Source organism: Staurois parvus, unplaced genomic scaffold (assembly GCF_062004578.1).
Source record: "Staurois parvus isolate SC_StPar_1 unplaced genomic scaffold, SC_StPar_1.0 ptg000575l, whole genome shotgun sequence".
Taxonomy (NCBI): domain Eukaryota; kingdom Metazoa; phylum Chordata; class Amphibia; order Anura; family Ranidae; genus Staurois; species Staurois parvus.
Window position 1 is genome coordinate 27,501 of NW_028318371.1, and position 25,865 is coordinate 53,365.

Sequence of the window (25,865 nt, forward strand, 5' to 3'; positions counted from 1 at the left end):
CTGATCCCGGGGGCGGGAGACTTCTGATCCCGGGGGCGGGAGACTTCTGATCCCGGGGGAGGGAGACTTCTGATCCCGGGGGAGGGAGACTTCTGATCCCGGGGGAGGGAGACTTCTGATCCCGGGGGAGGGAGACTTCTGATCCCGGGGGCGGGAGACTTCTGATCCCGGGGGGCGGGAGACTTCTGATCCCGGGGGGCGGGAGACTTCTGATCCCGGGGGGCGGGAGACTTCTGATCCCGGGGGGCGGAGACTTCTGATCCCGGGGGGCGGAGACTTCTGATCCCGGGGGGCGGAGACTTCTGATCCCGGGGGGCGGAGACTTCTGATCCCGGGGGGCGGAGACTTCTGATCCGGGCCATTTGGGTGATTTCTGTTGTTATGATTTACAAAGGAGCCAAACAACTGTTTGATAATAAATGGCTTCATATGATCATCATCCCTCAATAAATTCATCATATTTTTTTGGCAGATCAGTCATATTTTCAATATCAATGCCAAAATTTCACAATTTCTGCCAGGGTATGCAAACTTTTGAGCACAACTGTATGTATATACATGGGTAACCTTAGTAAACAACAATATATTCCCCAACAATATATTTTCGATCCCCACTAACGATTTGATTGGGATCGACTCCTAATCATGTGACCACCAGGACAGCCAATCACAGTATTTACACGATTGCCGATCCTTCCTGCCCCCCCAGTGTACAGACCCTTATAAAGCTCCTAAGAACCAATACATATTTCTCTTTTGTTTCTATCTGAGCAGCTTGAATAGAATGTGATGGTAGCATCTGATGCAGTTCTTTTCTCAGACACATTGATGAATAAGGCCTGCTCAGGATCTGCAATTAGTCTTTCTATCCTGCTGTCTGTAGAAGACGTTTTCCTGGTCTCCTCATTCTGTCTCGTTTCTCTCTCTCTCTCTTCTGGCTGCTGTCTCTCTCCCTGTTCCTGCGGACAGCACTCTGGAGGACAGTATTAAACAGTATGAGCAATCTCTGGCAAAGAAGCTGTACCAGTCGCGGCAGAACAGGCCCAGAACCCCCGAGGATGCCAGCAGGTGTGAGCTGGGCACACGGTGACACTGGCTGTTTGCACCCCCACCCAGCTAATAGCATGTTCCCGCCAAACACGTCTGCAAACATTGTGTATGAGGGTCAGGCTGTGTGTACGTGCACCTGCATGTCACTGGATATTACGCAGCTTTTGCGGCATGGACTGAGCTGCGGGTTCCGTGTGTCAGCTGATCGTTGCGTGATCCCGCGCATTGATCGCTGAACCAATTGGGACTTGTCTGTAGTTACATTTGGTGTCTGTTTCTGGTGTTAAAGGAGATCTCCATCCAAGATAAAAACGATCAGATAAAAACGCTTGGGCTTGAACAAAACTCTGATGTCCAAATTTTATTTGCATTTATTCTGGGACTCGCTCTGGGCCTCGCAGGTATCTGTCTGTACATCCTTTGCTCTGTGGGAGCAGGAGTGAGAAGGATCCATGGTTGGAGATCTCATTTACATGATCGAACTTCTAACGTTATGGTAGACATTGGCTTATCAGTGGGTATTGGGGATGGACAAAGTGCCAAAGAGTTCAGGAGACAGCCGGTCTAGACCAGGACCTGGGAGCCTGTGCTTTTCATTAAAGACATAGTCCACATTCCATTCTACTCTAAATATTTAATAAATGTGCCCAAATTAATTTATTAAATGTTTGCTTTGAAGCCTGGAGGGTCTTGCAACCACGATCAGTGTATATTGCCTTTGTATTGGGGGTATTGTTTACCCCCAGCCTCAGATCTATATGCAGGTATGAACCACCACCTTATATGGGCTGAGAAAATGGATGATGGACTACCTGCTTGCCTGCAGGTGGGACTTGCAGTCTTTCCATTCACAGATCCATTTGGATTACTGAATTAAAACCATAACGGAAGGCTGCGATGAGAAAAACTCTTATGATTCGTGTTAAGTGTAGAGGGGAAGGAGATGGTATGGGGTTTGGGGATAGCGACCGTGTTTCATGTTACGCCCTACGTATGTGAGCCTCATGATACATGGTCTTAAAGGTGGACTAAGCCTTTAAATGGAAAGAGCACAGAAAGGTAAGGCCTCCATTGCCATTTTTGAGGATCATTTGTGACTTTGCTGCCTTCGGTCCTGGTGCATTTCTAGGACAGAGTTCATATATCCAGCTTCCGTTCAGTTGTAAGACCTCTTCAGTTACCTTACAACCTCAAATTTTCAGTTGTAGGTCAGTCAGTTTATAAACAATGGAACATATCTCTGTGATGAGTCTAAATACCAGTCACTAGTGAGCATCCACAATCACCTGGATTTCCACACTCTTCTTGGTAAGTGAAACCTGACATCTCAGGGATTTACTTTGTAGTCTCTTCCTGTCGAAGCAGAAGTGTCAGGCTGTCCTATCTTCTGCCTCAGTGTTCTCGGATACCAAAATTTGTCCTATAACATAGGTGCTGTTAGGATTATACCGAGGAGGGACTGATCTGTACTCTTGGAGGATCCTGGCTAATCCCCAACAGGAGGCTTGGCAAGGGGCCAGGACAAACCTTTAAGATTATCTGAGCCTGCTCAGCCGCAGGAGAGTTCGAATGGAAGATGGAGTGAGAGGAGCAGATGTAGGAGCCTAGGAGGAAGCCCAGTAGGATGGGGCCTAGCTGCAGCAGTCTGCATGGTGTCCTTTATTGTTCACCTTCAAGTGGAGGTTCAGGTAAATTCTAGCTAAGGCTAAATCTACTCCCACTCTGAATCTATTCTATCTACCTTGTAAAGGAAAGATCTGTCTACTTACCTATTTTGAAGCCACTCAGATCCCTTGATTGGGTTCCAGTGCCGGTTTCAGTGTAGAGGAAGGGCAGCCAACAATGGATGTCCCATAGTAAGCCTATGGGTAACGTCACCGCACAGGCATATGCTGCTGTTGTCAGATCTCTCTCATCTACACAGAAGCAAGGTTAAAGGGTTAGATCGAATCGTCTTAGAATGGGGGTGGGAGTAGATTTAGCCTTAGTTAGAATTTGCCTGGACTACCACTTTAAGCTCAGGCAAGAGACAGGTCAGCCTCCATGGGAGCTCTACAGCTTGACACTATGTGGACATGTCTGCTTTGACAGGGAGAGAATACAGGAGAATAACAGCACACACACCAGTCCCTACACACACACTTGGGTCCATATATATTTGGACACAGGTACAATTTTAGTTTTTCAGGTGTTTACCAAAACATGTTCAAGCTATAGTTCTATAATAGATATGGGATGAAAGTGCGCACTCTCAGGTTTAATTTGAGGGTATTGGAGGAAGGGTTTAGGAATTACTCTCTCTGATGGATTTATTTAGTTTTTGAAGTTTTACAATGGCCTGTCTCACTTGCATCAACAGCTCCTTTGATCACATGATGGGGGTTCACAGCAATAGATTCCAAATGCAAATACCATACTTAGAATCAACTCCACACCTTTTACCTGCTTAACTGATGAAGAAATAATTATTATACAGGATTAATATGGCGCCAAGAGTTTGCGCAGCACTTTACAAAATGAACGTAGACATTACAGTTACAATACAATTTGGTACAAGAGGAAACAGAGGGCCCGGCTCGTTAGAGCTTACAATCTAGGAGGAAGGGTTGAGTGATACAAAAGGTAATAGCTGTGGGGGGGGTGAGCTGATGGAGGAAATAAATGGTGGTTTACTAGGTAGAAGCAGGATGGGCTTCTTTAAAGAGAGAGGTTTTCAGGGATTGTCTAAAGGTGGATAGATTAGGAGACAGCCGGACAGATTGGGGTAGGGAGTTCCATAGAATGGGAGAAGCTCGGAAGAAGTCCTGGAGGCAAGCATGGGAGGAGGTGACACAGGAACTAGAGAGCAGAAGGTCTTGGGAGGATCGAAGAGAGCGGTTTGGTTGATATTTTGAGACCAGGTTGGTGATGTCGCTGGGGGCAGAGTTGTGGATGGCTTTGTAAGTTGTTAGTATTTTGAATTTTGTTCATTGGGCGAGTGGAAGCCAGTGGAGGGATTGGCAGAGAGGGGTGGAGGACACTGAATGGAGGCCAGTGGAGGGATTGGCAGAGAGGGGTGAAGGACACTGAATGGAGGCCAGTGGAGGGATTGGCAGAGAGGGGTGGCGGACACTGAATGGAGGCCAGTGGAGGGATTGGCAGAGAGGGATGGAGGCCAGTGAAGGAATTGGCAGAGAGGGGTGGAGGACACTGAATGGAGGGCAGTGGAGGGATTGGCAGAGAGGTGTGGAGGACACTGAGTGGAGGCCAGTGGAGGGATTGGCAGAGAGGGGTGGCGGACACTGAATGGAGGCCAGTGGAGGGATTGGCAGAGAGGGGTGGCGGACACTGAATGGAGGCCAGTGGAGGGATTGGCAGAGAGGGGTGGCGGACACTGAATGGAGGCCAGTGGAGGGATTGGCAGAGAGGGGTGGAGGACACTGAGTGGAGGCCAGTGGAGGGATTGGCAGAGAGGGGTGGAGGACACTGAGTGGACGCCAGTGGAGGGATTGGCAGAGAGGGGTGGAGGACACTGAGTGGTTGGTAAGGTGGATGAGCCTGGCAGCAGTATTCATGATGGACTGGAGGGGGGATAGCCTATGTAAAAGTAAGCCAGTGAGGAAGGAGTTGCTGTAGTCAAGGCGAGAGATGACCAGGGAGTAAATTAGGAGCTTTGTGGTATCATTGGTTAAAAAGGGGCGTATTCTGGAGATGTTGCCTGTTTGCCAGGGCTGTAGAGGTCAGGGCCTAATTCTGTGCTTAGTGAGGGGGGGCACTGTGTCCAGAATGGATGACCGTGAACTATTGTAGACAAAAGTAACCAGGTTGGGGCAGGACATGGCTGAAATTTTGTCATAGAGACAATCTGTTGCTGAAAAAAGAAGAGAAGGGTTAAGATAATGAAGGTTTCTACGGGTAACTGTTTGGTAGTTGGAAGACAAGGAGAGAGTGAAGCTAATAAGGGAGTGATCAGAGAGAGGAAGAGGAAAGTTGGTGAGGTTGCAAGAAGTGCATAGGTAGGAGAATACAAGGTCTAGGCAGTTACCATTGGAGTGAGTAGAAGCATGTGTCCATTGTTTTAGGTCAAAAAGAAGTGGTTAGGCTCAGAAGTTTAGAGGTAGCAGGAGTGTTAAGAATAACAGGAATGTTGAAGTTGCCAAGAATGATTGTAGGAATTTCAGAAGAGAGAGAGTAAGGCAGCCAGGCAGAGAAGTCATCAAGGAAGCTTGATACCGGTCCAGGAGGACCTAGAGAGAACAGAGGAATACAGTGAACTTCAAAAGAGGAGAGGGAGTTGAATCGAGGACCTGAAAAGTGCTTTGAGGGGATAGGAGGATTCCTTCTCCACCTCCTTTCTGTCCACTAGGCCTGGGAGAGTGAGTCCAGAGGAGACCACTATGGGAGAGGGCAGCAGAAGAGGGAAAGTCAGATTCATAAAGCCAGGTTTCCGTAATTGCAAGCAAGATAACCTCTTGTTGCCGGCTGCACGCAAATGTGCAGCTTCCCGGTGTCTGGGCCTTGATGCCAAGCAGCCACACATTTGCGTGCAATTAAGAAAAACATATGTGCTGAGAGTGTGCGCCCAGCACACGTCTGGTACTCGCGGAAAGGTCCCGATCTCCTCTTGCGATCGGGACCTTTCCCGATCATGTGACCGAATCACGGCGGTCACATGACCCTGTGCTGAGAGTGTGCGCCCAGCACATGTCTGGTACTCGCGGAAAGGTCCCGATCTCCTCTTGCGATCGGGACCTTTCCCGATCATGTGACCGAATCACGGCGGTCACATGACCCTAAAACCCCGCCCGGCCTCCCGGCTTCTGAAACCCTTAAAGGGCCAGGAGGCGCTGGAGCCAAGGGGTTAAAGGAGTTTGTGATTAAAAAAAAGGTCATGGACAGAGGAGTAGCCCACACCTGGCTATGAAACAGCTTTTGACTCAATTGTCCAATTACTTTTGGTCCCTTGAAAAAGGGGGGGTGGCTTCTCTTAAGAGCTGTAATTCCTAAACCCTTCCTCCAATTTGGATGTACATACCCTCAAATTAAACCTGAGAGTGCGCACGTTCAGCCCATAACCATTATAGAACTTTAGCTTGAATATGTTTTGGTTAATACCTGAAAAAAAAAAAAACTAAAATTGTGCCTGTGTCCAAATATATATGGACCTAACTGTGTGTGTGTGTATATATATATATAAATGAGAGGGAGTAGGAAAATCCAAAGATTGAGGGAGGTGGCCATGCAAAACTCCAGGGGGGATTGAATTTTTAGCAGGATCCATAATGTGGAGGTCTGGCTGCAGGACACTCCACCAAATATGAAAGCAAGCAAACTCTGTGTATAACTGACCTTTGATATTCAGGGGTTAATCAGAACGTTCTTACGTTGTTATTGTCATTGCCGGTCAGACTTGTGATTGGAGTATTTTTGCAGCACTTGCAGTGCATTACACCACGATGTGTTGTTGTCTTTTTGCATCACTGCTCTTGGCAAACATAATGACGTATTTAATAAAATGATGCAGAGAGCAAAGCAATAGGCAAGGTACATATCAGTCGCCCCCCGAATGACCACAGAGGGGTCCTGAAGTTCTATGTCAGCGATAAGTTATGTCAAAGAGAGCCAAAGCTGTTTCTTTTTGGACTCTCTCATTGAAAGTCCTAAAAAAAGAGAAAAGGAAGGCATTGCATAGTCACTGCTTTGATTCATTTCTTTATGTGTGGAAGTTACAGCTTGCACTATTGAGCTATATAAACGGATTTCTTTTTAACAGCAAAGAGATCAGGATTATCGTGGCAAAAGAAAAGTGAATCTACAAGCTGAAATATGTAAATGGGATAAATCCACCTGCAGTCTTCATATTTCCCCAATTGAATGAAAAATAAATCATTTTTTCCTGATTATAATAAGAGGACCATTGTACCAAGGTCTTATATATTCCCTCTTCCACAATTCATTGATTTTACTGGCCTGGAACAAATCGCTGAAGACACATTTGTAAGTTGAAGCTAGAGCACCAGCTTGTGGAAGAGTGTCCTGATGTGTCTGTCAGCTGCATATTGTACCTCTGCTGTCTGCACCAGATTATTAAATAGTGAGTGGGGGTTGTTAATGCATGTTTTCCTGCCCTGCATGGGGTAGATGGGCAGGAGGGTTCCTTCACCACCTCTTTCTGCAAGATCTCTCACTTGTGTTTTTGTCCTTTGTCTCCCCAAACGTGGAAACAGACACTGATGTCTCCAGCAATGTTTCTTTGTGACTTGGTTATGTCCGTGGTGAATGTATGTTCCTTGCAATTTACTGACTAGACGTAAGGTTTAACACTGGTATCCCAATGTTCACCAGTCCCCCGCTTGTTCCAAGTGACCCATTAAGTAGCAATGGACAGATCAGGATGAGAGTCTCAGTCTTTGTCTTTTATGGACAAGTCAGCAGATGAAAAAAAAAACACACACTGAGCCTCATGGGATGTATGACATCATTTTGGCCTAGAACAGAAACCAGGAAGCAACTGAAGAAACGTAACAAAAAAAAAAAGTTTGAAATGAGTAAATCTACCTTCCAATCTATTTACTAAAGCTAGCAGCGCAAGGATTTAAAATAGTTCATGTCGATTGAGAGAGTTTAGTTCTGACTTAACAACTTCTCTGTCCTCCCAACTAACGATTTGGAGTAACCATAGGTTCACATCTGTGCGGGTGGTGCCGCTGCGGATCTGCACCAAAATCCGTGCAGCCGTACCACCCGCACAGAGAATTGTGCACCCTCAGGCGGGTGCCATTAGTTCTAACCCTAGGTTCACATCTGTGCGGGTGGTGCCGCTGCGGATCCGCACCAAAATCCGTGCAGCCGTACCACCCGCACAGAGAATTGTGCACCCTCAGGCGGGTGCCATTAGTTCTAACCCTAGGTTCGTATCTGTGTAGGTGATGCCGCTGCGGATCCGCACCAAAATCCGAGCAGCCGTACCACCCGCACAGAGGATTGTGCACCCGCGGGCGGGTGCCATTAGTTCTAATGGCGCGCCGCCCGCACTGGAAAAGGCAACCGTACTGGGAACCAAGGTTCCTGTGCGGGCTGCGTTTTCAGAGGAAGTGCAGGGACTTCTTTCCCTGTGTGGCACGGGAGTCCATTCAAATGAATGGGCTCTCGTGCCCGCGCAAAACGTGGCCCGCACGGCCGCATAGGTGTGAACCGGGGGTAACAGTGGTTCCTGATCATGTGATCATTGTCAGCTATGACATAGCAATCACATGAAGGCTAAAGGTTCATTCACAAGAAATTAGTGTTTGGACTAGTTGCCACTTCAGCCTGAAGGCCTCTGTTTAATGTGGTAATTGTAAGATACAACGCCAGTACTAAAAAAACTAATTGTAAAATATTATATATTTATGTAAATATTTTCGTCTGTTGGTTGGCCATTATAAAAACATAAGCAAGAATGTTTCTGTATAGGTTTGCCAAATAAAAGCCTTATATGACCTTAAAAAAAAATGAAAAAAAAGTAAAAATATTTAAATATGCAAGTTCGCCATAGTTATAGGAAAGTTACGCATACGGAGGCTGCTAACGTTGGTCTGGCCTTCTAGGCTTTAACCCTAGGTTCACATCTGTGCGGTTGGTGCGGCTGCACCACCCGCACAGAGGAATGCGGACCCGCGGGCGGGTGCCATTAGTTCTAATGGCACGCCACCGGCACTGAAAAACGCAACCGTACTGGCAACCAAGGTTCCTGTGCGGGCTGCGTTTTCCAAAAGTGCAGGGACTTCTTCCCTGTGTATCACGGGCATGGGAGTCCATTCAAATGTATGGGCTCTCGTACCCGTGCAAAACGTGGCCCGCACGGCCGCATAGATGTGAACCGGGGGTAAGAATTGTTCCTGATCATGTGATCATTGTCAGCTATGACATAGCAATCACATGCAGTCTAAAGGTTCATTCACAAGAAATTAGCGTTTGGGCTGCGGATTTCACTGCAGCCTGAAGGCCTATGCTTAATGTGGTAATTGTAAGATACAACTCCAGTACTAAAAAATAAAATAATTGTAAAATCTTATATATTTTTCATCTGTTGGTTGGCCAATATAAAAACATCAGCAAGAATGTTTCTGTATAAGTTTGCCAAATAAAAGCCTTACATGAACTCAAAAAAAAAAGTAAAAATATTTAAATATTCAAGTTAGCCATAGTTATAGGAAAGTTACGCATATGGAGGCTGCTAACGTTGGTCTGGCCTTCTAGGCTTTAACCCTGGGTTCATATCTGTGCGGGTGGTGCCGCTGCGGATCCGCACAAAAATTTGTGCAGGCGCACCACCCGCACAGAGAAATGCAGACCCGCAGTTGGTTGCCATTAGTGCACGCCGCCCGCACTGGAAAACGCAACTGTACTGAGACCCGAGGTTTCCGTGCCGGCTGCGTATTCCAAATAAGTGCAGGGACTTCTTTCCCTGCGTGGCACCGGAGTCCATTCAAGTGAATGGGCACTGGTGCCCGTGCAAAACACGGCCTGCACAGCCTCATAGATGTGAACCGGGGGTAAAGCAGTATTCCAGCCTCAAGTTAACTAGTCTTAAAAATGCCCCCCCCCCCTTCAAGACCAATGCGGACTAACCTGTGTGTAAAAATTTAAAAAAAAGTATATACTTACCTGTCCTCAGCTCGCTGCTGTCCAGTCATGTGATCGCCTGTGTCCGTTAGTGGCAGCTGCAGGGGAGAGAAGGGCGCTGACAGCCTAATTGATGGGACATAGGAGCCTATGGGTGACCTTTCCAGCTGTTGGCACTGCCTCTTCTCCCCTGCAGCAGCCTCTGGCTGAGATGTTATCAAATGACTGGACTGGAGCAGAATGCAAATAGGGTATATACATCTTTTATACACAGGTTATTCAGCATAGGAGAAGGGGGGTGGGGAGGAAGGGTCATTTTTAAGACTGGTTAGTTTTAGGCTGAAATTCTACTTTTAATGATCTCTTGTCACAAAAGAGTGGGTGCAAATACACCCATGCATTGTAAAATGCCTGTCACTGCAACAACACACAGGAGACCATTGTTTTCTGTATGTCCCATTCACACGGCAATGCAGCCCGGAGCTACACAGGCACGCTGCATTTTATCACTGTACAGCAGCGTAGCACATCACGCTGCTGTACTGAGCCATGAAATGAAGCAAACTTTTGTACACTCCAAATAAAGATTGTACCAAAAAAAAAAAGGGGGTCTACTGTGAGATGCCCTGATTTGTCCACCACATTGGCCCCCTACCGCAGTCAGGACAGCTACCGTAGAGGTAAAGCGCTCGAGCAGCGGTCTGTTTCAGTGTAAATTCGGCCTTAAATATAAACTATTAAACTTCTATTTAATCTTCTATTCCCCAATCATGGGAACAGTCTGGAAGCACCAGTGGTGGGGTACGATTCTTTTCCCAGCCTTAGGAAAATGTTTCAGTGTTTTTATAGCAAATAAAAGTCCAGGAATTATAGATAAAAGTGTTATTCGGAGAATGTTGGGGATGGAATATTCAAGATTTTGGTAAATGTTTAGACAAATTTCCTGGCACTTTTTAGTCGCTGGGAAGTTACATAGTCTGGCTTAAAAAAGACAAAAGTCCATCCAGTTCAACCATAGAAAAAAAAAGTTATAATCCTACACCCACAGTTGATCCAGAGGAAGGCAAAAAAGCCCAGCAAAGCAAGATCCAATTTGCTCCTGCAGGGGAAAATATTCCTTCCTGATCCCCCGAGAGGCAATCGGATATTCCCTGGATCAACTTTACCTATAAATGTTATATCCAGTTATATTCTGTGTATCCAAGAAATAATCCAGGACTTTTTTGAAGCAGTCTACTGAGCTGGCCACAACCAACTCTTGAGGGAGTCTATTCCACATTTTTACAGCTCTCACTGTGAAGAAACCTTTCCGTGTTTGGAGATTAAATGATAACTTTGGGGATCTGTTCTTTTCATCTTGTGCTTGGAAGTTTCCGCCAACAATGACCAACATAACTTCTGGAGGAAACCTCTAGAAGTTGTGTTGGTCATTGTTGGGGGAAACTTCCAAGCACAAGATGGAAAGAACAGATCCCCAAAGTGATCACTGTACCAGTTATTTAACCCACCTGAGACTTTCCATTTCTGGCAATCCTTTTAGTTGGGTTGTACCAAACCATTCCCATTCCCCCTCATAGTCTCGGATAATGTTGGGGTTGGCTGTTGGCTCTTTGTGCCTCTCCTACTTCTCTCCCCACAATGTCTCTCGTCCATCTCCTGGCTGAGTCCTCTTTCCCCCACTGACCCCAACAATGACCAACGCAACTTCTGGAGGAAAACTCCAGAAGTTGTATTGGTCATTGTTGGAGGAAACTTCCAAGCACAAGATGGAAAGAACAGATCCCCAAAGTGATCATTGTACCAGTTACTTAACCCACCTGAGAGTTTCCGTTTCTGGCAATCCTTTTAGTTGGGTTGTACCAAACCATTCCCGTTCCCCCTCATAGTCTCGGATAATGTTGGGGCTGGCTCTTTGTGCCTCTCCTACTTCTCCCCCCCCCCCCATGTCTCTCACCCATCTCCTGGCTGAGTCCTCTTTCCACCACTGACCGTGCAACCTTTTTCTCTCCATCCTGCTGCTTCTCCTCTCATGTCTTATTTACCTCCCATCGGTAGGATGAAGTCTCTCGAGCAGGATGCGCTAAAGGCTCAGGTTGTGATTGCTCGCTCCAAGGAGAACCGGAAACGCAGCACACTGGACCAGCTGGCAGAATCCCCGTCCCCAGCTCCTACTCCATCACCGACCCCTCTGGAAGGTAAGCCATGAGCTCTGGAGGAACAGGGGGAAGGGTCTCATTGGAGACTGTCCTTGTGCGTGGTTGTGACTTTGTCTGTTTGCAGATTACAGCCCTCGTCTGCTGACATCTCCCGGTAGGCTGGTGAGTACAATGGCATGGCTTTCCAGTATTCATGTGGTGTGAGTATTCCTATCCTGTTCACAATTACCCTCCACACCTAATGTATCGACCATCAGAGTGCCACCATTCTTGTTACTTACTAGTTTCCTGTTCTATGTCTATAGTACCTATTTAGTGGCACTGTGTGGGCTGTTGGTTCAGAAGCGCTATTTATTATGTGTTTTCATTTTTTTTTTGAATTTGTGCCTATATTATTTATATATATATATATATACAGTGGGGATCGAAAGTTTGGGCACCCCAGCTAAAAATGTGTATTAATGTGCATAAAGAAGCCAAGGAAAGATGGAAAAATCTCCAAAAGGCATCAAATTACAGATTAGACATTCTTATAATATGTCAACAAAAGTTAGATTTTATTTCCATCATTTACACTTTCAAAATAACAGAAAACAAAAAAAATGGCGTCTGCAAAAGTTTGGGCACCCTGCAGAATTTATAGCATGCACTGCCCTCTTTGCCAAGCTGAGACCTGCCAGTGTCATGGATTGTTCTCAATCTTCGTCTGGGAAGACCAGGTGATGTCAATCTCAAAGGTTTTAAATGCCCAGACTCATCTGACCTTGCCCCAACAATCAGCACCATGGGTTCTTCTAAGCAGTTGTCTAGAAAACTGAAACTGAAAATAGCTGACGCTCACAAAGCTGGAGAAGGCTATAAGAAGATAGCAAAGCGTTTTCAGATGTCAATATCCTCTGTTCGGAATGTAATTAAGAAATGGCAGTTATCAGGAACAGTGGAAGTTAAAGCAAGATCTGGAAGACCAAGAAAAATATCAGACAGAACAGCTCGCAGGATTGTGAGAAAAACAATTCAAAACTCACGTTTGACTGCACGATCCCTCCAGAAAGATCTGGCAGACACTGGAGTTGTGGTCACTATTCCACTATAAAGAGATACTTGTACAAATATGGTCTTCATGGAAGAGTCATCAGAAGAAAACCTCTTCTACGTCCTCACCACAAAAATCATCGTTTGAACTTTGCAAATGAACATATAGACAAGCCTGATGCATTTTGGAAACAAGTTCTGTGGACCGATGAGGTTAAAATTGAACTTTTTGGCCGGAATGAGCAAAGGTACGTTTGGAGAAGAAGGGGCACAGAATTTAATGAAAAGAACCTCTGTCCAACTGTTAAGCATGGGGTTGGATCAATCATGCTTTGGGGTTGTGTTGCAGCCAGTGGCACAGGGAACATCTCACGAGTAGAAGGAAAAATGGATTCAATAAAATTTCAGCAAATTTTGGATGGTAACTTGATGCCATCTGTGAAAAAGCTGAAGTTAAAGAGAGGATGGCTTCTACAAATGGATAATGATCCTAAACACACCTGGAAATCCACGGGGGATTACATCAAGAGGCGTAAACTGAAGGTTTTGCCATGGCCTTCACAATCTCCTGACCTCAACATCATTGAAAATCTATGGATAGACCTTAAAAGAGCAGTGCGTGACAGACAGCCCAGAAATCTCAAAGAACTGGAAGACTTTTGTAAGTAAGAATGGGCAAAGATACCTCAAACAAGAATTGAAAGACTCTTGGCTGGCTACAAAAAGCGTTTACAAGCTGTGATACTTGCCAAAGGGGGCAGTACAAGATATTAACTCTGCAGGGTGCCCAAACGTTTGCAGACGCCATTTTTTTGTTTTCTGATATTTTGAAAGTGTAAATGATGGAAATAAAATCTAACTTTTGTTGACATATTATAAGAATGTCTAATCTGTAATTTGATGCCTTTTGGAGATTTTTCCATCTTTCCTTGGCTTCTTTATGCACATTAATACAAATTCTTAGCTGGGGTGCCCAAACTTTCCATCCCCACTGTATATATATATATATATATATATATATATATATATATATATATATTTATATATATATATATATATATTTATATATATATTTATTAATATATATATTTATTAATATATATATTTATTTATTAATATATATACTATATAAAGAAAAAAAGGTTTACAAAGACTTCATGCCATTTTTATACCACTTTAGGCATAGGGGTTGATTTACTACAGGCAAAATAGACTGTGCACTTTGCAAGTGCAATTGTACTCCTTTTCCTTAGTAAATGTAATGTGGTGAAGGGGAAGCATCACTTTGTAAATATCCGATCATGAGCAAGTTAATTAAAAAAAGGAAAAAAAAAGCCTTTTTACTTTATTGGGTGATGGAAATCCACATGTATTAAGCTCTGAGGAAGATGAGTGCAACTGCCCTTGCAAAGTGCAGCGTCTGTTTGCCTTTAGTAAGCCCACTCCATAGTGTCATCTGTTGTTTTTAATTGAAGGAAGCCAAAGAAACAGCTTCTTGGGGTTTTTTCCAGTTTGTCCTATTTTTGGACATCTTCTGGCAGTCTATGTGCTTCCCGCGTTATTTTTTCTAAATTATACTTTACATTTTTTTTAAAGGATAAGTTCACCTGAGGAACATGTAACATGTTCCACCCATAGTTAGGGTGGAACATGTAACATGTTCCAGCTCCTGCCTCCAATTCCTCCCCCCCATCCCCTTCCTATGACAGCGAATGTGGGATCTTTACATCCCGCATGGCTGTGTCATTCATCTGTGGATGAAGTTCTGTTCTGTGAACTACAACTATCGCGGGCAGCCGGCTGTAGTTCTCAATGAACTGCTGGTTAGCACTCTCATTCATTGATTCTTCCTGCAATTCAGTAACTGCCTGCCCATAGGAGGTACAGGCAAGACAGTGCATGGAGAGTCTGCAGGATCCTGGCATTGCACCCGCAATCGGAAAAAAACAAATGCAGCCATCCCATTCCCCCCAATCCCTTCTCTGGTTCCAAATTCTGTTGATTTTATTTTTGTATTAAAGGATAACTAAAGGCAAAACTTTTTTTTTTTTTTTTTCCATACGTTTTGGATAGAGTGGAGATGGATTAGACCCCCTGTCAGTTTTTAGCGCTGTCTGTGATTCACCCTCTCTATTTGTCCTGTTTACTGTCATCCCATATGTTGTGTTGTCACCAGAACAGGAAAAGAAGAGAAATCTTGCAATGATGACATTAGTTCTGATGGCTCACTTTGGAGGGATTTCTTCTCGTTTCCTGTTGGTCTATGGGTCAGGAAGTGAAGGGAACGCTCACCAGTGGGGTACAGTTGGCAAAAAAAAAACAGACAAGGTTTATAACCCTCCATTTCTGTATCCAAAATGGGAAAAAAAAAGTTTCTTTAGTTCTACTTTAATAGCCTAATGCACATCCAGCCATCTTTTTTTTTTTTTTTTTTGTCTGATTTAACTTTTATATAAAGTATCTTTTAGGTTGCTCTTCATCATCTACCTAAACCTACTCATAGCTGTTGGATGACAGTTTGCTGACTGACTGGCACTCATGTTCTGTTCAATGATTGTTATGTGAGATACAATTTCAGATGAATTATGTGTTTGGGCCCTGCGCAGGCATCCCCGGTGCTGGCCTCAGGGCAAGAGCAGCAGCTGGCTGGGAAAATCCTAGAGGTACAGTTTAGTCTGCTGTTGTGGTCGGGCATCCAAGAGGTGCCTGCAGAGGTTGTACAGCGCCGATAGACTGCGATTTCCCAGCCATAACTAGCCGGAAAGAGCAATATTCATTCAATTGTGGACAGATTTACTCACTGTTGGGCCTCGTCTGCCTGCTGCAGTTGTGCTTGTTACCTGCTGTGTATTACCTGTCCTGCTTACTCCCCTGTTCTGTCATCTATCGTCCTTGTCGCTGTCCCATCCGTCCTGCCTTTGTGATTGTCGCTGTCCCATCCGTCCTGCCTTTGTGATTGTCGCTCTGTTACAAGTCTCACTTTTACTTGCTTGTTGCTCTATCCCCAATCTCACTCTCTGACTCATTGCCCCGTCCCGTGTCTCATTGCCCCGTCCCGTGTCTCATTGCCCCGTCCCGTGTCTCATTGCCCCGTCCCGTGTCTCATTGCCCCGTCCCGTGTCTCATTGCCCCGTCCCGTGTCTGATTGCCCCGTCCCGTGTCTGATTGCCCCGTCCCGTGTCTCATTGCCCCGTCCCGTGTCTCATTGCCCCGTCCCGTGTCTCATTGCCCCGTCCCGTGTCTCATTGCCCCGTCCCGTGTCTCATTGCCCCGTCCCGTGTCTCATTGCCCCGTCCCGTGTCTCATTGCCCCGTCCCCTGTCTCATTGCCCCGTCCCCTGTCTCATTGCCCCGTCCCCTGTCTCATTGCCCCGTCCCCTGTCTCATTGCCCCGTCCCCTGTCTCATTGCCCCGTCCCCTGTCTCATTGCCCCGTCCCCTGTCTCATTGCCCCGTCCCCTGTGTCACTCTCTGACTTGTTGCTCCATCTTCTCACTCTCTCTGGCTCATTGCTCTGGCCTCTCTTGTTGCTCTGATGTTGTCGCCCCCCTCTCGTTGCTCTGCCCCCCTCCCCCCTCTCCCCTCTCGTTGCTCTGCCCCCCTCCCCCCTCTCCCCTCTCGTTGCTCTGCCCCCCTCCCCCCTCTCCCCTCTCGTTGCTCTGCCCCCCTCCCCCCTCTCCCCTCTCGTTGCTCTGCCCCCCTCCCCCCTCTCCCCTCTCGTTGCTCTGCCCCCCTCCCCCCTCTCGTTGCTCTGCCCCCCTCCCCCCTCTCGTTGCTCTGCCCCCCTCCCCCCTCTCGTTGCTCTGCCCCCCTCCCCCCTCTCGTTGCTCTGCCTCCCTCCCCCCTCTCGTTGCTCTGCCCCCCTCCCCCCTCTCGTTGCTCTGCCCCCCTCTCCCCTCTCTCTCTCGTTCCTCTGCCCCCTCCCCCCTCTCGATGCTCTGCCCCCCTCTCCCCTCTCGATGCTCTGCCCCCCTCTCCCCTCTCGATGCTCTGCCCCCCTCTCCCCTCTCTTTCTCGTTGCTCTGCCCCCCTCTCCCCTCTCTCTCTCGTTGCTCTGCCCCCCTCTCCCCTCTCTCTCTCGTTGCTCTGCCCCCCTCTCCCCTCTCTCTCTCGTTGCTCTGCCCCCCTCCCCTCTCTCTCTCTCTCTCTCTCTCTCTCGTTGCTCTGCCCCCCTCCCCCCTCTCTCTCTCTCTCGTTGCCCTGCCCCCCTCCCCTCTCTCTCGTTGCCCTGCCCCCCTCCCCTCTCTCTCTCTCTCGTTGCCCTGCCCCCTCCCCCCCTCTCTCTCTCTCTCTCTCGTTGCCCTGCCCCCCTCCCCCCCTCTCTCTCTCTCGTTGCCCTGCCCCCCTCCCCTCTCTCTCTCTCGTTGCCCTGCCCCCCTCCCCTCTCTCTCTCTCGTTGCCCTGCCCCCCTCCCCTCTCTCTCTCTCGTTGCCCTGCCCCCCTCCCCTCTCTCTCTCTCGTTGCCCTGCCCCCCTCCCCTCTCTCTCTCTCTCGTTGCCCTGCCCCCCTCCCCTCTCTCTCTCTCTCGTTGCCCTGCCCCCCTCTCCCCTCTCTCTCTCGTTGCTCTGCCCCCCTCTCCCCTCTCTCTCTCTCTCTCTCTCGTTGCTCTGCCCCCCTCCCCTCTCTCTCTCTCTCGTTGCCCTGCCCCCTCCCCCCCTCTCTCTCTCTCTCGTTGCCCTGCCCCCTCCCCCCCTCTCTCTCTCTCTCTCTCTCGTTGCCCTGCCCCCCCCCTCTCTCTCTCTCTCTCGTTGCCCTGCCCCCCTCCCCCCTCTCTCTCTCTCGTTGCCCTGCCCCCCTCCCCCCTCTCTCTCTCTCGTTGCCCTGCCCCCCTCCCCCCTCTCTCTCTCTCGTTGCCCTGCCCCCCTCCCCTCTCTCTCGTTGCCCTGCCCCCCTCCCCTCTCTCTCTCTCGTTGCCCTGCCCCCTCCCCCCCCCTCTCTCTCTCTCTCTCTCTCTCTCGTTGCCCTGCCCCCTCCCCTCTCTCTCTCTCTCGTTGCCCTGCCCCCCTCCCCTCTCTCTCTCTCTCGTTGCCCTGCCCCCCTCCCCTCTCTCTCTCTCTCGTTGCCCTGCCCCCTCCCCCCTCTCTCTCTCTCTCGTTGCCCTGCCCCCCTCCCCTCTCTCTCTCTCTCTCTCGTTGCCCTGCCCCCCTCCCCTCTCTCTCTCTTGTTGCCCTGCCCCCCCTCCCCCTCTCTCGTTGCCCTACCCCCCTCTCTCTCTCTCTCTCTCTCTCTCTCTCTCGTTGCCCTGCCCCCCTCCCCTCTCTCTCTCTCTTGTTGCCCTGCCCCCCTCCCCCTCTCTCTCTCTCTCGTTGCCCTGCCCCCTCCCCCTCTCTCTCTCTCGTTGCCCTACCCCCCCTCTCTCTCTCTCTCTCTCTCTCTCGTTGCTCTGCCTCCCCCTCTTTTCTCCCTAGTTGCTCTGTCCTTCCTCCCTCTCTCCCGTTTCTCTCTTGTTGCTCTGCCCCCCCTCTCGTTTCTCTTTTGTTGCTCTGTCCCCCCTCTCTCTCTCTCGTTGCTCTGCCCCCCCCCCCCCCACCATTTCTCTCTTGCTGCTCTGCCCCCCCTCCCGTTTCTGTCTTGTTGCTCTGCCCCCCCTCCCGTTTCTCTCTTGTTGCTCTGCCCCCCCTCCCGTTTCTCTCTTGTTGCTCTGCCCCCCCTCTCGTTTCTCTTTTGTTGCTCTGTCCTTCCTCTCTCTCTCTCGTTGCTCTGCCCCCCCCCCCCACCATTTCTCTCTTGTTGCTCTGCCCCCCCTCCCGTTTCTCTCTTGTTGCTCTGCCCCCCCTCCCGTTTCTCTCTTGTTGCTCTGCCCCCCCTCCCGTTTCTCTCTTGTTGCTCTGCCCCCCCTCCCGTTTCTCTCTTGTTGCTCTGCCCCCCCTCTCGTTTCTCTCTTGTTGCTCTGTCCTTCCTCTCTCTCTCTCGTTGCTCTGCCCCCCCCCCCCCCCCCACCATTTCTCTCTCGTTGCTGTGTCCTTCCTCTCTCTCTCTCTCGTATTGTCCAATGTGTGGCTCTCATCTGTGTCGTCTCTTGCCCATTGCCTTGCTCCCTATCGCCTTTCTTACCCCCTTGCTCTGCTTTCCAGTCTCTCTCAGACAAGAAGTTTGACTACAGAGAATTTGCTGCTATTCCGTCTTCCAAACCCGTATATGAGATTCAGGTACTGTCTGCATGCTGTCACATGACCCGGCTGGCAGCCTATCTCTGTCTGGCTATAACACTGGAGTGTCTCAGTATCTGGTCTGTCCGCGGTGCATTGTGGCCCCGAGTGCTTTGGTGATGGGGGGGGGGAGTGGAGGGTGTTGGTTTCTTGTTGGCCTTGTATGGTGTGGTGAGGGCCTCTCCTATCTGTGTATTACAGCAGAAAACCTTGTTATGTCTCCTCTATTACAACTCCCATAGTAAGGTCATCTCCATCATGGAGGCACACATGCTCTCATAGGTCAGTGTGCCGACCAGCATTCAGAGGTCTGTCTTCAGGGTGGTCACTGCCCGCGATTTTTAACCTTTTGCTTATATTAAAGGGAATCTATAGCTTTTTGTTAGGTTTTTAGATAGTTTAGTTTTGTCCGCAACCTATCTGTGCGTATTACTATTTTTGTAGGCCTTGTCACCATATATAACCTGGAATTTTATAGTTGAATGGGAGGGCCACTGCATCTGCATTATGTTTCTTACATAAGCGGGCTGTGCTTCCTGTTTGGTGGTTTTGGAGGGTGACTACTCTTAAATGTTCCTCTCTGACATAGCAAAAGGTAGACCCAACCCACTAGGATGGATGTGTTACTTTAACATTTTATCCCATGATCGCTTTTTAAATATGGCTTTGTGGTGGAACTGATCTGATCTGGTTTGAAAAGAGGCATGTCCTGTATCTCTGAAGGCCACTTTAGCAGCGCTCTCAGGAAACATCATCATCAGCATTGACCATCAGCCATTTCCCGCTCTTCTCAATGGAAGGCCCCAATATCATCAGCCTGAAGCTAGAGGGTTATAGTGTGTGTGGACTTTTTTTTTTTGGATGAAGTAGACAAAGATGAGAACCCCTGTAGAGTCTTTATTGCAAGCTGTTACCCCACTGGGGCGAATTCATCCTCTCCTTGTGTCCTGGTGACCATTTACAGTGGTCTCTGCAACATCGGTGCTCTAGAGATCTCAAGGGGAGAGTTGCTGTTCTGAGAGAACTCCTGGCTAGCTTTGCCTGATCATCATTTTTTAAGCCCAGTAGCAGAAGGCCAGACTCGCTTGGGGCAGCAACCTCTCATGAGGGTGTATGAAATACATATTGCCCCAGCATTATGTCCTTGGCAGGTTTAACTTTCTGCACAGGGCCAATATTTCTATAGCAGAGTTGAGGGAAAATCTTCCAATGTTCATCTCACTTTATGGAGATTTCCTCTCATTTCCTGCTGCATCTTTAGGACAGGAAGTGGAAGAAAATTTCCCCATCAGGACAAGGCAAAAATAACCTGATAACCCAATAAGAAAATGGAGCATTTAAAAAAAAAAAAATAAAATATATAGATAGATATAGTGAAGGAAATGCGTATTTGCTCCCCGGCTGATATTGAATGTTTGCCCACTCACAAAGAAACGATCGGTCTAAAAATCGAATGTTCGGTGTATTGTAACACTGAAAAAAAGAATAGCAACAAAAAATTCAAAAGAAATACATGTCTAACAAATGATGACTGATCTGCATGTTCATGAGGGAAAGAAGGATTTGATCCCCTATCATTCAGCAGGATTTCTGGCTCCCAGGTGTCTTTCATGCAGGTAACAAGCTGAGATTAGAAGCAGTCTCTTAAAGGGAGTGCTGCTATTCTCATTTTGTTACCTGTATAAAAGACACCTGTCCACAGGAGCAATCAAACCATCATATTCCAAACTCTCCACCATGGCAAAGACCAAAGAGCTGTCCAAGGATGTCGGGGACAAGATGGTAGACCTACACAAGGCTGGACTGGGCTACCAAACTATGGCCAAGCAGCTTGGTGAGAAGGTGACAACAGTTGGTGCAATCATTCACAAATGGAAGAAACACAAAACAAGTGTCAGTCTCCCTAGGTCTGGTGCACCATGCAAGATCTCACATCGTGGAGTGTCAATGATCATGAGAACAGTGAGGAATCATCCCAGAACTACACGTGAGGATCTTGTCAATGATCTCCAGGCAGCTGGGACCACAGTCACCAAGAAAACAATTGGTAACATACGAGGCCAACAAGGACTGAAATCCTGCAGTGCCCGCAAGGTCCCTCTGCTCAAGAAAGCACATGTCCAGGCCCGTCTGAAGTCTGCCACTGAACATCTGAATGATGCAGAGAAGGACTGGTGGGAAGTGTTGTGGTCAGATGAGACCAAAATCCAGCTCTTTGGCATCAACTCAACTCGCCGTGTTTGAAGGAGGAATGCTGCCAATGACCCCAAGAACACCATCCCAACTGTGAAACATGGTGGTGGAAACATTCTGCTTTGGTGGTGTTTTTCTGCTAAGGGAACTGGACAACTGCATCAAAGGGACGATGGACGGGGCAATGTACCATCAAATCTTGGGTGAGAACCTTCTTCCCTCAGCCAGGGCATTGAAAATGGATCGTGGATGGGTGTTCCAGCATGACAATGACCCAAAACACACGGCCAAGGCAACAAAGGAGTGGCTCAAAAGAAGCACATTAAGGTCCTGGAGTGGCCTAGCCAGTCTCCAGACCTTCATCCGATTGAAAATCTGTGGAGGGAGCTGAAAGTTCGAGTTGCCAAACGTCAGCCACCAAACCGTAATGACTTGGAGAGGATCTGCCAAAAGGAGTGGGCCAAAATCCCTCCTGAGATGTGTGCAAACCTGGGGGCCAACTCCAGGAAACGTCTGACCTCTGTGATTGCCAACAAGGGATTTGCCACCAAGTACTAAGTCATGTTTTGTGAAGGGAATCAAATCCTTCTTTCCCTCATGAACATGCAGATCAGTCATCATTTGTTAGACGCATTTCTGCTGAATTTGTTGTTGTATTCTGTCTCTCAGTGTTACAATACACCGAACATTCGATTTTTAGACGATCATTTCTTTGTGAGGGGCGAACATTCAACATTCAAAATCAGCAGGGGATCAAATACGCATTTCCTTCACTATATGTATATATAGATAGACATTATATCACATATTATCGGCAGGTGACAGTGACAGTGACTTGAGATGTCTAATAGCTGGCTATAGTTTCCCTTTAAATACATTTTTACAAACTTCTATCTTGCTCTGTGCACAGATATTTCCAGGCCCCCAAGACACTCCCCTTATTCCCAGCTCACAGGGTCGCTTATTAAATCTTATTAAGGAAGCTCCGTCCAAATTTCCTGGCATCGGAACATAATCATCGCCAGGGGCGGACTGACCATTTGGAAACTCGGGCACTGCCCGAGGGCCCGGGGGTCAGTAGGGGGCCCCATGAGATTCCCCTGGTACCTTTTTCATAGGCTTTTTTGAGTTTGGGCAAGGACACAGGGGCCCCATGATCCCCTATTGCCCGGGGGCCCCATGAGTTGTCAGTCCGCCCCTGATCATCGCCTTTGGCGGATTGGCCTGTCCTCCTCTGGCCCCGCCATACACGTCATTTGGACCCCCTACGCTTTGTGTGCTGGGAATAGGCTTTCTCTTTGCTTGACGTGTGTGATGATACATATGTACCTTTCTGCATGCCGTGTACTGAGTGTTATGCATGTATCCTGCATTCCCGCTGTAATCCAAATTTATCTGTCTCCTGTATCTAGTCCCCTGACACAACGCCGGGCCTGAAGTACGAGGATGGACGAACATCAGGTGAGCGTAGTGAAATTCCCACAGGGCCCAACAGTGATGGATAGATAAGGTGGTGTAACCTCACTGCCTTCCCTTAGGGCTCGTACACACACACACACACACACACACACACACGTGAGGTTGGGGGCGGTAAAACCCCACAGTTAAGCCATGCTTTTAATGCCCACCAGCAGCGGCCAGGGGTTTACTCATGCTTTGGCAGGAAGTGTACCCCTTGTCATTTTTATCAGGGCTACTGCACTCTGGATGTAACTCATTCTACTGAATAGACCTGCTCTGCAACCATGTGCAATGGCGTGCTAGTATGGTGATCAAGGGGTTCAAGTAGGAAATGAAGCGATACAAGGCCTCACTGCTGGTGAAATGCTCTAAAGGGTGATGGAAGCACAAATCGCTTTTCAGAGACCAAAGCTAGTGTGAACAAGCCCTTACTATTCCTTACATTGACGGATTTACCTTTCCCGTCTTCCCTTTCTGTTCCATCTGTACATGACCACCCATACACGCTTGCACACATGAAACACGTCTATTTAAGGCCTTTTGCCCATGTGGCATTGCATTTTAGGGTGAATGTTGTGTGTTTTTCTCTCTCCATTTTTTTGAAGCAGTATCTGGGCTTTTGCTAAAACATATATAAAATGCCGTATATCGATTTTGCAATCACTAGTCATCCAGGTGGGAGGCATGTCTACACATGAAGACGCCATAAGCGCACATTGCCTTTCCTGCCAGAGGCATGGATACAAAGCCCTCCGTGCACTCTAGGTAGAGGCACACCTTATCCTACATGTGTGAGTTCCAGGACTTCTGAGCATCCCCAATACAGGAGGAGAAAAGGGCAATCCCACGCTGCAGGAAATGATCAGAGTCTGCGGACACAGTACAGGAGGTGACCAGAGACTGTGGACACAGTACAGGGGATGACCAGAGACTGCGGACACAGTACAGGAGATGACCAGAGACTGTGGACACAGTACAGGAGATGACCAGAGACTGCGGACATAGTACAGGAGATGACGAGAGACTGCGGACACAGTACAGGAGATGACCGGAGACTGCGGACACAGTACAGGAGATGACCAGAGACTGCGGACATAGTACAGGAGATGACGAGAGACTGCGGACACAGTACAGGAGATGACGAGAGACTGCGGACACAGTACAGGAGATGACCGGAGACTGCGGACACAGTACAGGATGTGACCAGAGACTGCGGACACAGTACAGGAGATGACCAGAGACTGCGAACATAGTACAGGAGGTGACCAGAGACTGCGGACATAGTACAGGAGGTGACCAGAGACTGCGGACAGTACAGGAGATGACCAGAGACTGCGGACATAGTACAGGAGATGACCAGAGACTGCAGACATAGTACAGGAGGTGACCAGAGACTGCGGACATAGTACAGGAGATGACCAGAGACTGCAGACATAGTACAGGAGATGACCAGAGACTGCAGACATAGTACAGGAGGTGACCAGAGACTGCGGACATAGTACAGGAGATGACCAGAGACTGCGGACACAGTGCAGGAGATGACCAGAGACTGCAGACACAGTACAGGAGATGACCAGAGACTGCGGACACAGTACAGGAGATGACCAGAGACTGCGGACACGGTACAGGGGATGACCAGAGACTGCGGACAAGGTACAGGAGATGACCAGAGACTGCGGACAAGGTACGGGAGATGACCAGAGACTGCGGACACGGTACGGGAGATGACCAGAGACTGCGGACACAGTACGGGAGATGACCAGAGACTGCGGACACAGTACAGGAGATGACCAGAGACTGCGGACACGGTACGGGAGATGACCAGAGACTGCGGACACGGTACGGGAGATGACCAGAGACTGCGGACCCGGTACAGGGGATGACTAGAGACTGTGGACACGGTACAGGGGATGACCAGAGACTGCGGACACGGTACAGGGGATGACCAGAGACTGCGGACACGGTACAGGGGATGACCAGAGACTGCGGACACGGTACAGGGGATGACCAGAGACTGCGGACACGGTACAGGGGATGACCAGAGACTGCGGACACGGTACAGGGGATGACCAGAGACTGCGGACACGGTACAGGGGATGACCAGAGACTGCGGACACGGTACAGGGGATGACCAGAGACTGCGGACACGGTACAGGGGATGACCAGAGACTGCGGACACGGTACAGGAGATGACCAGAGATATGGGAAGTACGATCAAACGTTTTCTACTTCTATTGTGGTTCACAGGAGTACGCGCTTCTGTGACCCAAAGTCGGCTCATAGGGAGCTGTTGCCTGCTATTAGCTGACCTCACAGAGCCTCTCCAGACTTTGGAAAGATCCCAACAATATTGTCAAGATCCACCCTGGCTGCTTAAATGACAGGTGCCTCCACCTCTCAGCTTGTGGCTGAGAGCCAGAGCTAGCTGCACCCGCCCCCTTCCACTGCCCAACACTCCAGTGAGCACTGGAGGAGCAAAGTGGAGAATGGCGATTGACGGGCACTGCTCTCCTTCCCCAGCAGACTGAGAGTTGAGCAATCAGTGGTCATGCGATTGCTCAGTTCTTGGTCTTAGAGCCAACGTGGGACAACTGCAGCATAGAGGTGAGTATGGGTGTGTGTGTGTGAACCCATACTTCTCATTAAAATTTTCAGTAGAGTGTTCATAAGTCAGCATCAGTGTGATATTACATGCATTTATATAGTGCTGGCACTTTATGCAGTGCTTCACCTACTGTACATGCACATCAGTTTCTGCCCCCCCCCCCCCCCCGTTCCCAAGGAGCAACTTGCGTCTTTGTTTGCACAGCCCCCATGGGACACATTTGAAGTCCCAGGAGGCTGCAGGACAATTCACAAAGCACCATGTGAGCTCAGGCATGCTCTGTGGACAGCCTGCTGTGGTTCCCCAGGAAGAAACATCTGGCTCCTGTATTCAAAATGGCGGTGCTGGGGACGCTCAGCGGTGAGGACTGGATGCAGGAAGTCAGCGCTGGGCCCCGGGCTCTGGTAAGTACCGGATTATTTACATTCAGCAGCTACAGTAAGTTCTTCTTTCACCTTCCTGCTTGTATCACCCTTGCTGGCAACATCGGGGACACAAGCAGGTGAGTGTTCAGTCCCCAGGTACAGGACTCCGCTGTCAGATACTGTCGGATTTTAGGTCCCTAGTTCAGGTTCTCCTTGTTGGATTCATGGATTACTCTGTAAGAACGGCTCTGTTTTCTAGTCAGCAGATCT

At 48.5% G+C, this 25,865-nt stretch overlaps 1 protein-coding gene across 5 annotated transcripts in view; it reads left to right on the forward strand.

Annotated features, from left to right (window-relative positions):
* Positions 1–25,865, forward strand: part of LOC149450289 (protein scribble homolog) — a 70,770-nt gene that overhangs the window by 27,133 nt on the left and 17,772 nt on the right. For 2 of the 5 annotated variants that reach the window (XM_089692015.1, XM_089692019.1), the window contains exons 8-12: positions 970–1,068; positions 11,692–11,831; positions 11,917–11,954; positions 18,897–18,971; positions 22,577–22,625. In XM_089692015.1, coding sequence (XP_089548141.1) covers positions 970–1,068; positions 11,692–11,831; positions 11,917–11,954; positions 18,897–18,971; positions 22,577–22,625 — 401 coding nt within the window. The remainder of the gene's footprint in view (positions 1–969; positions 1,069–11,691; positions 11,832–11,916; positions 11,955–18,896; positions 18,972–22,576; positions 22,626–25,865) is intronic. The other 3 variants (XM_089692017.1, XM_089692020.1, XM_089692018.1) reach the window with 2 other exon arrangements.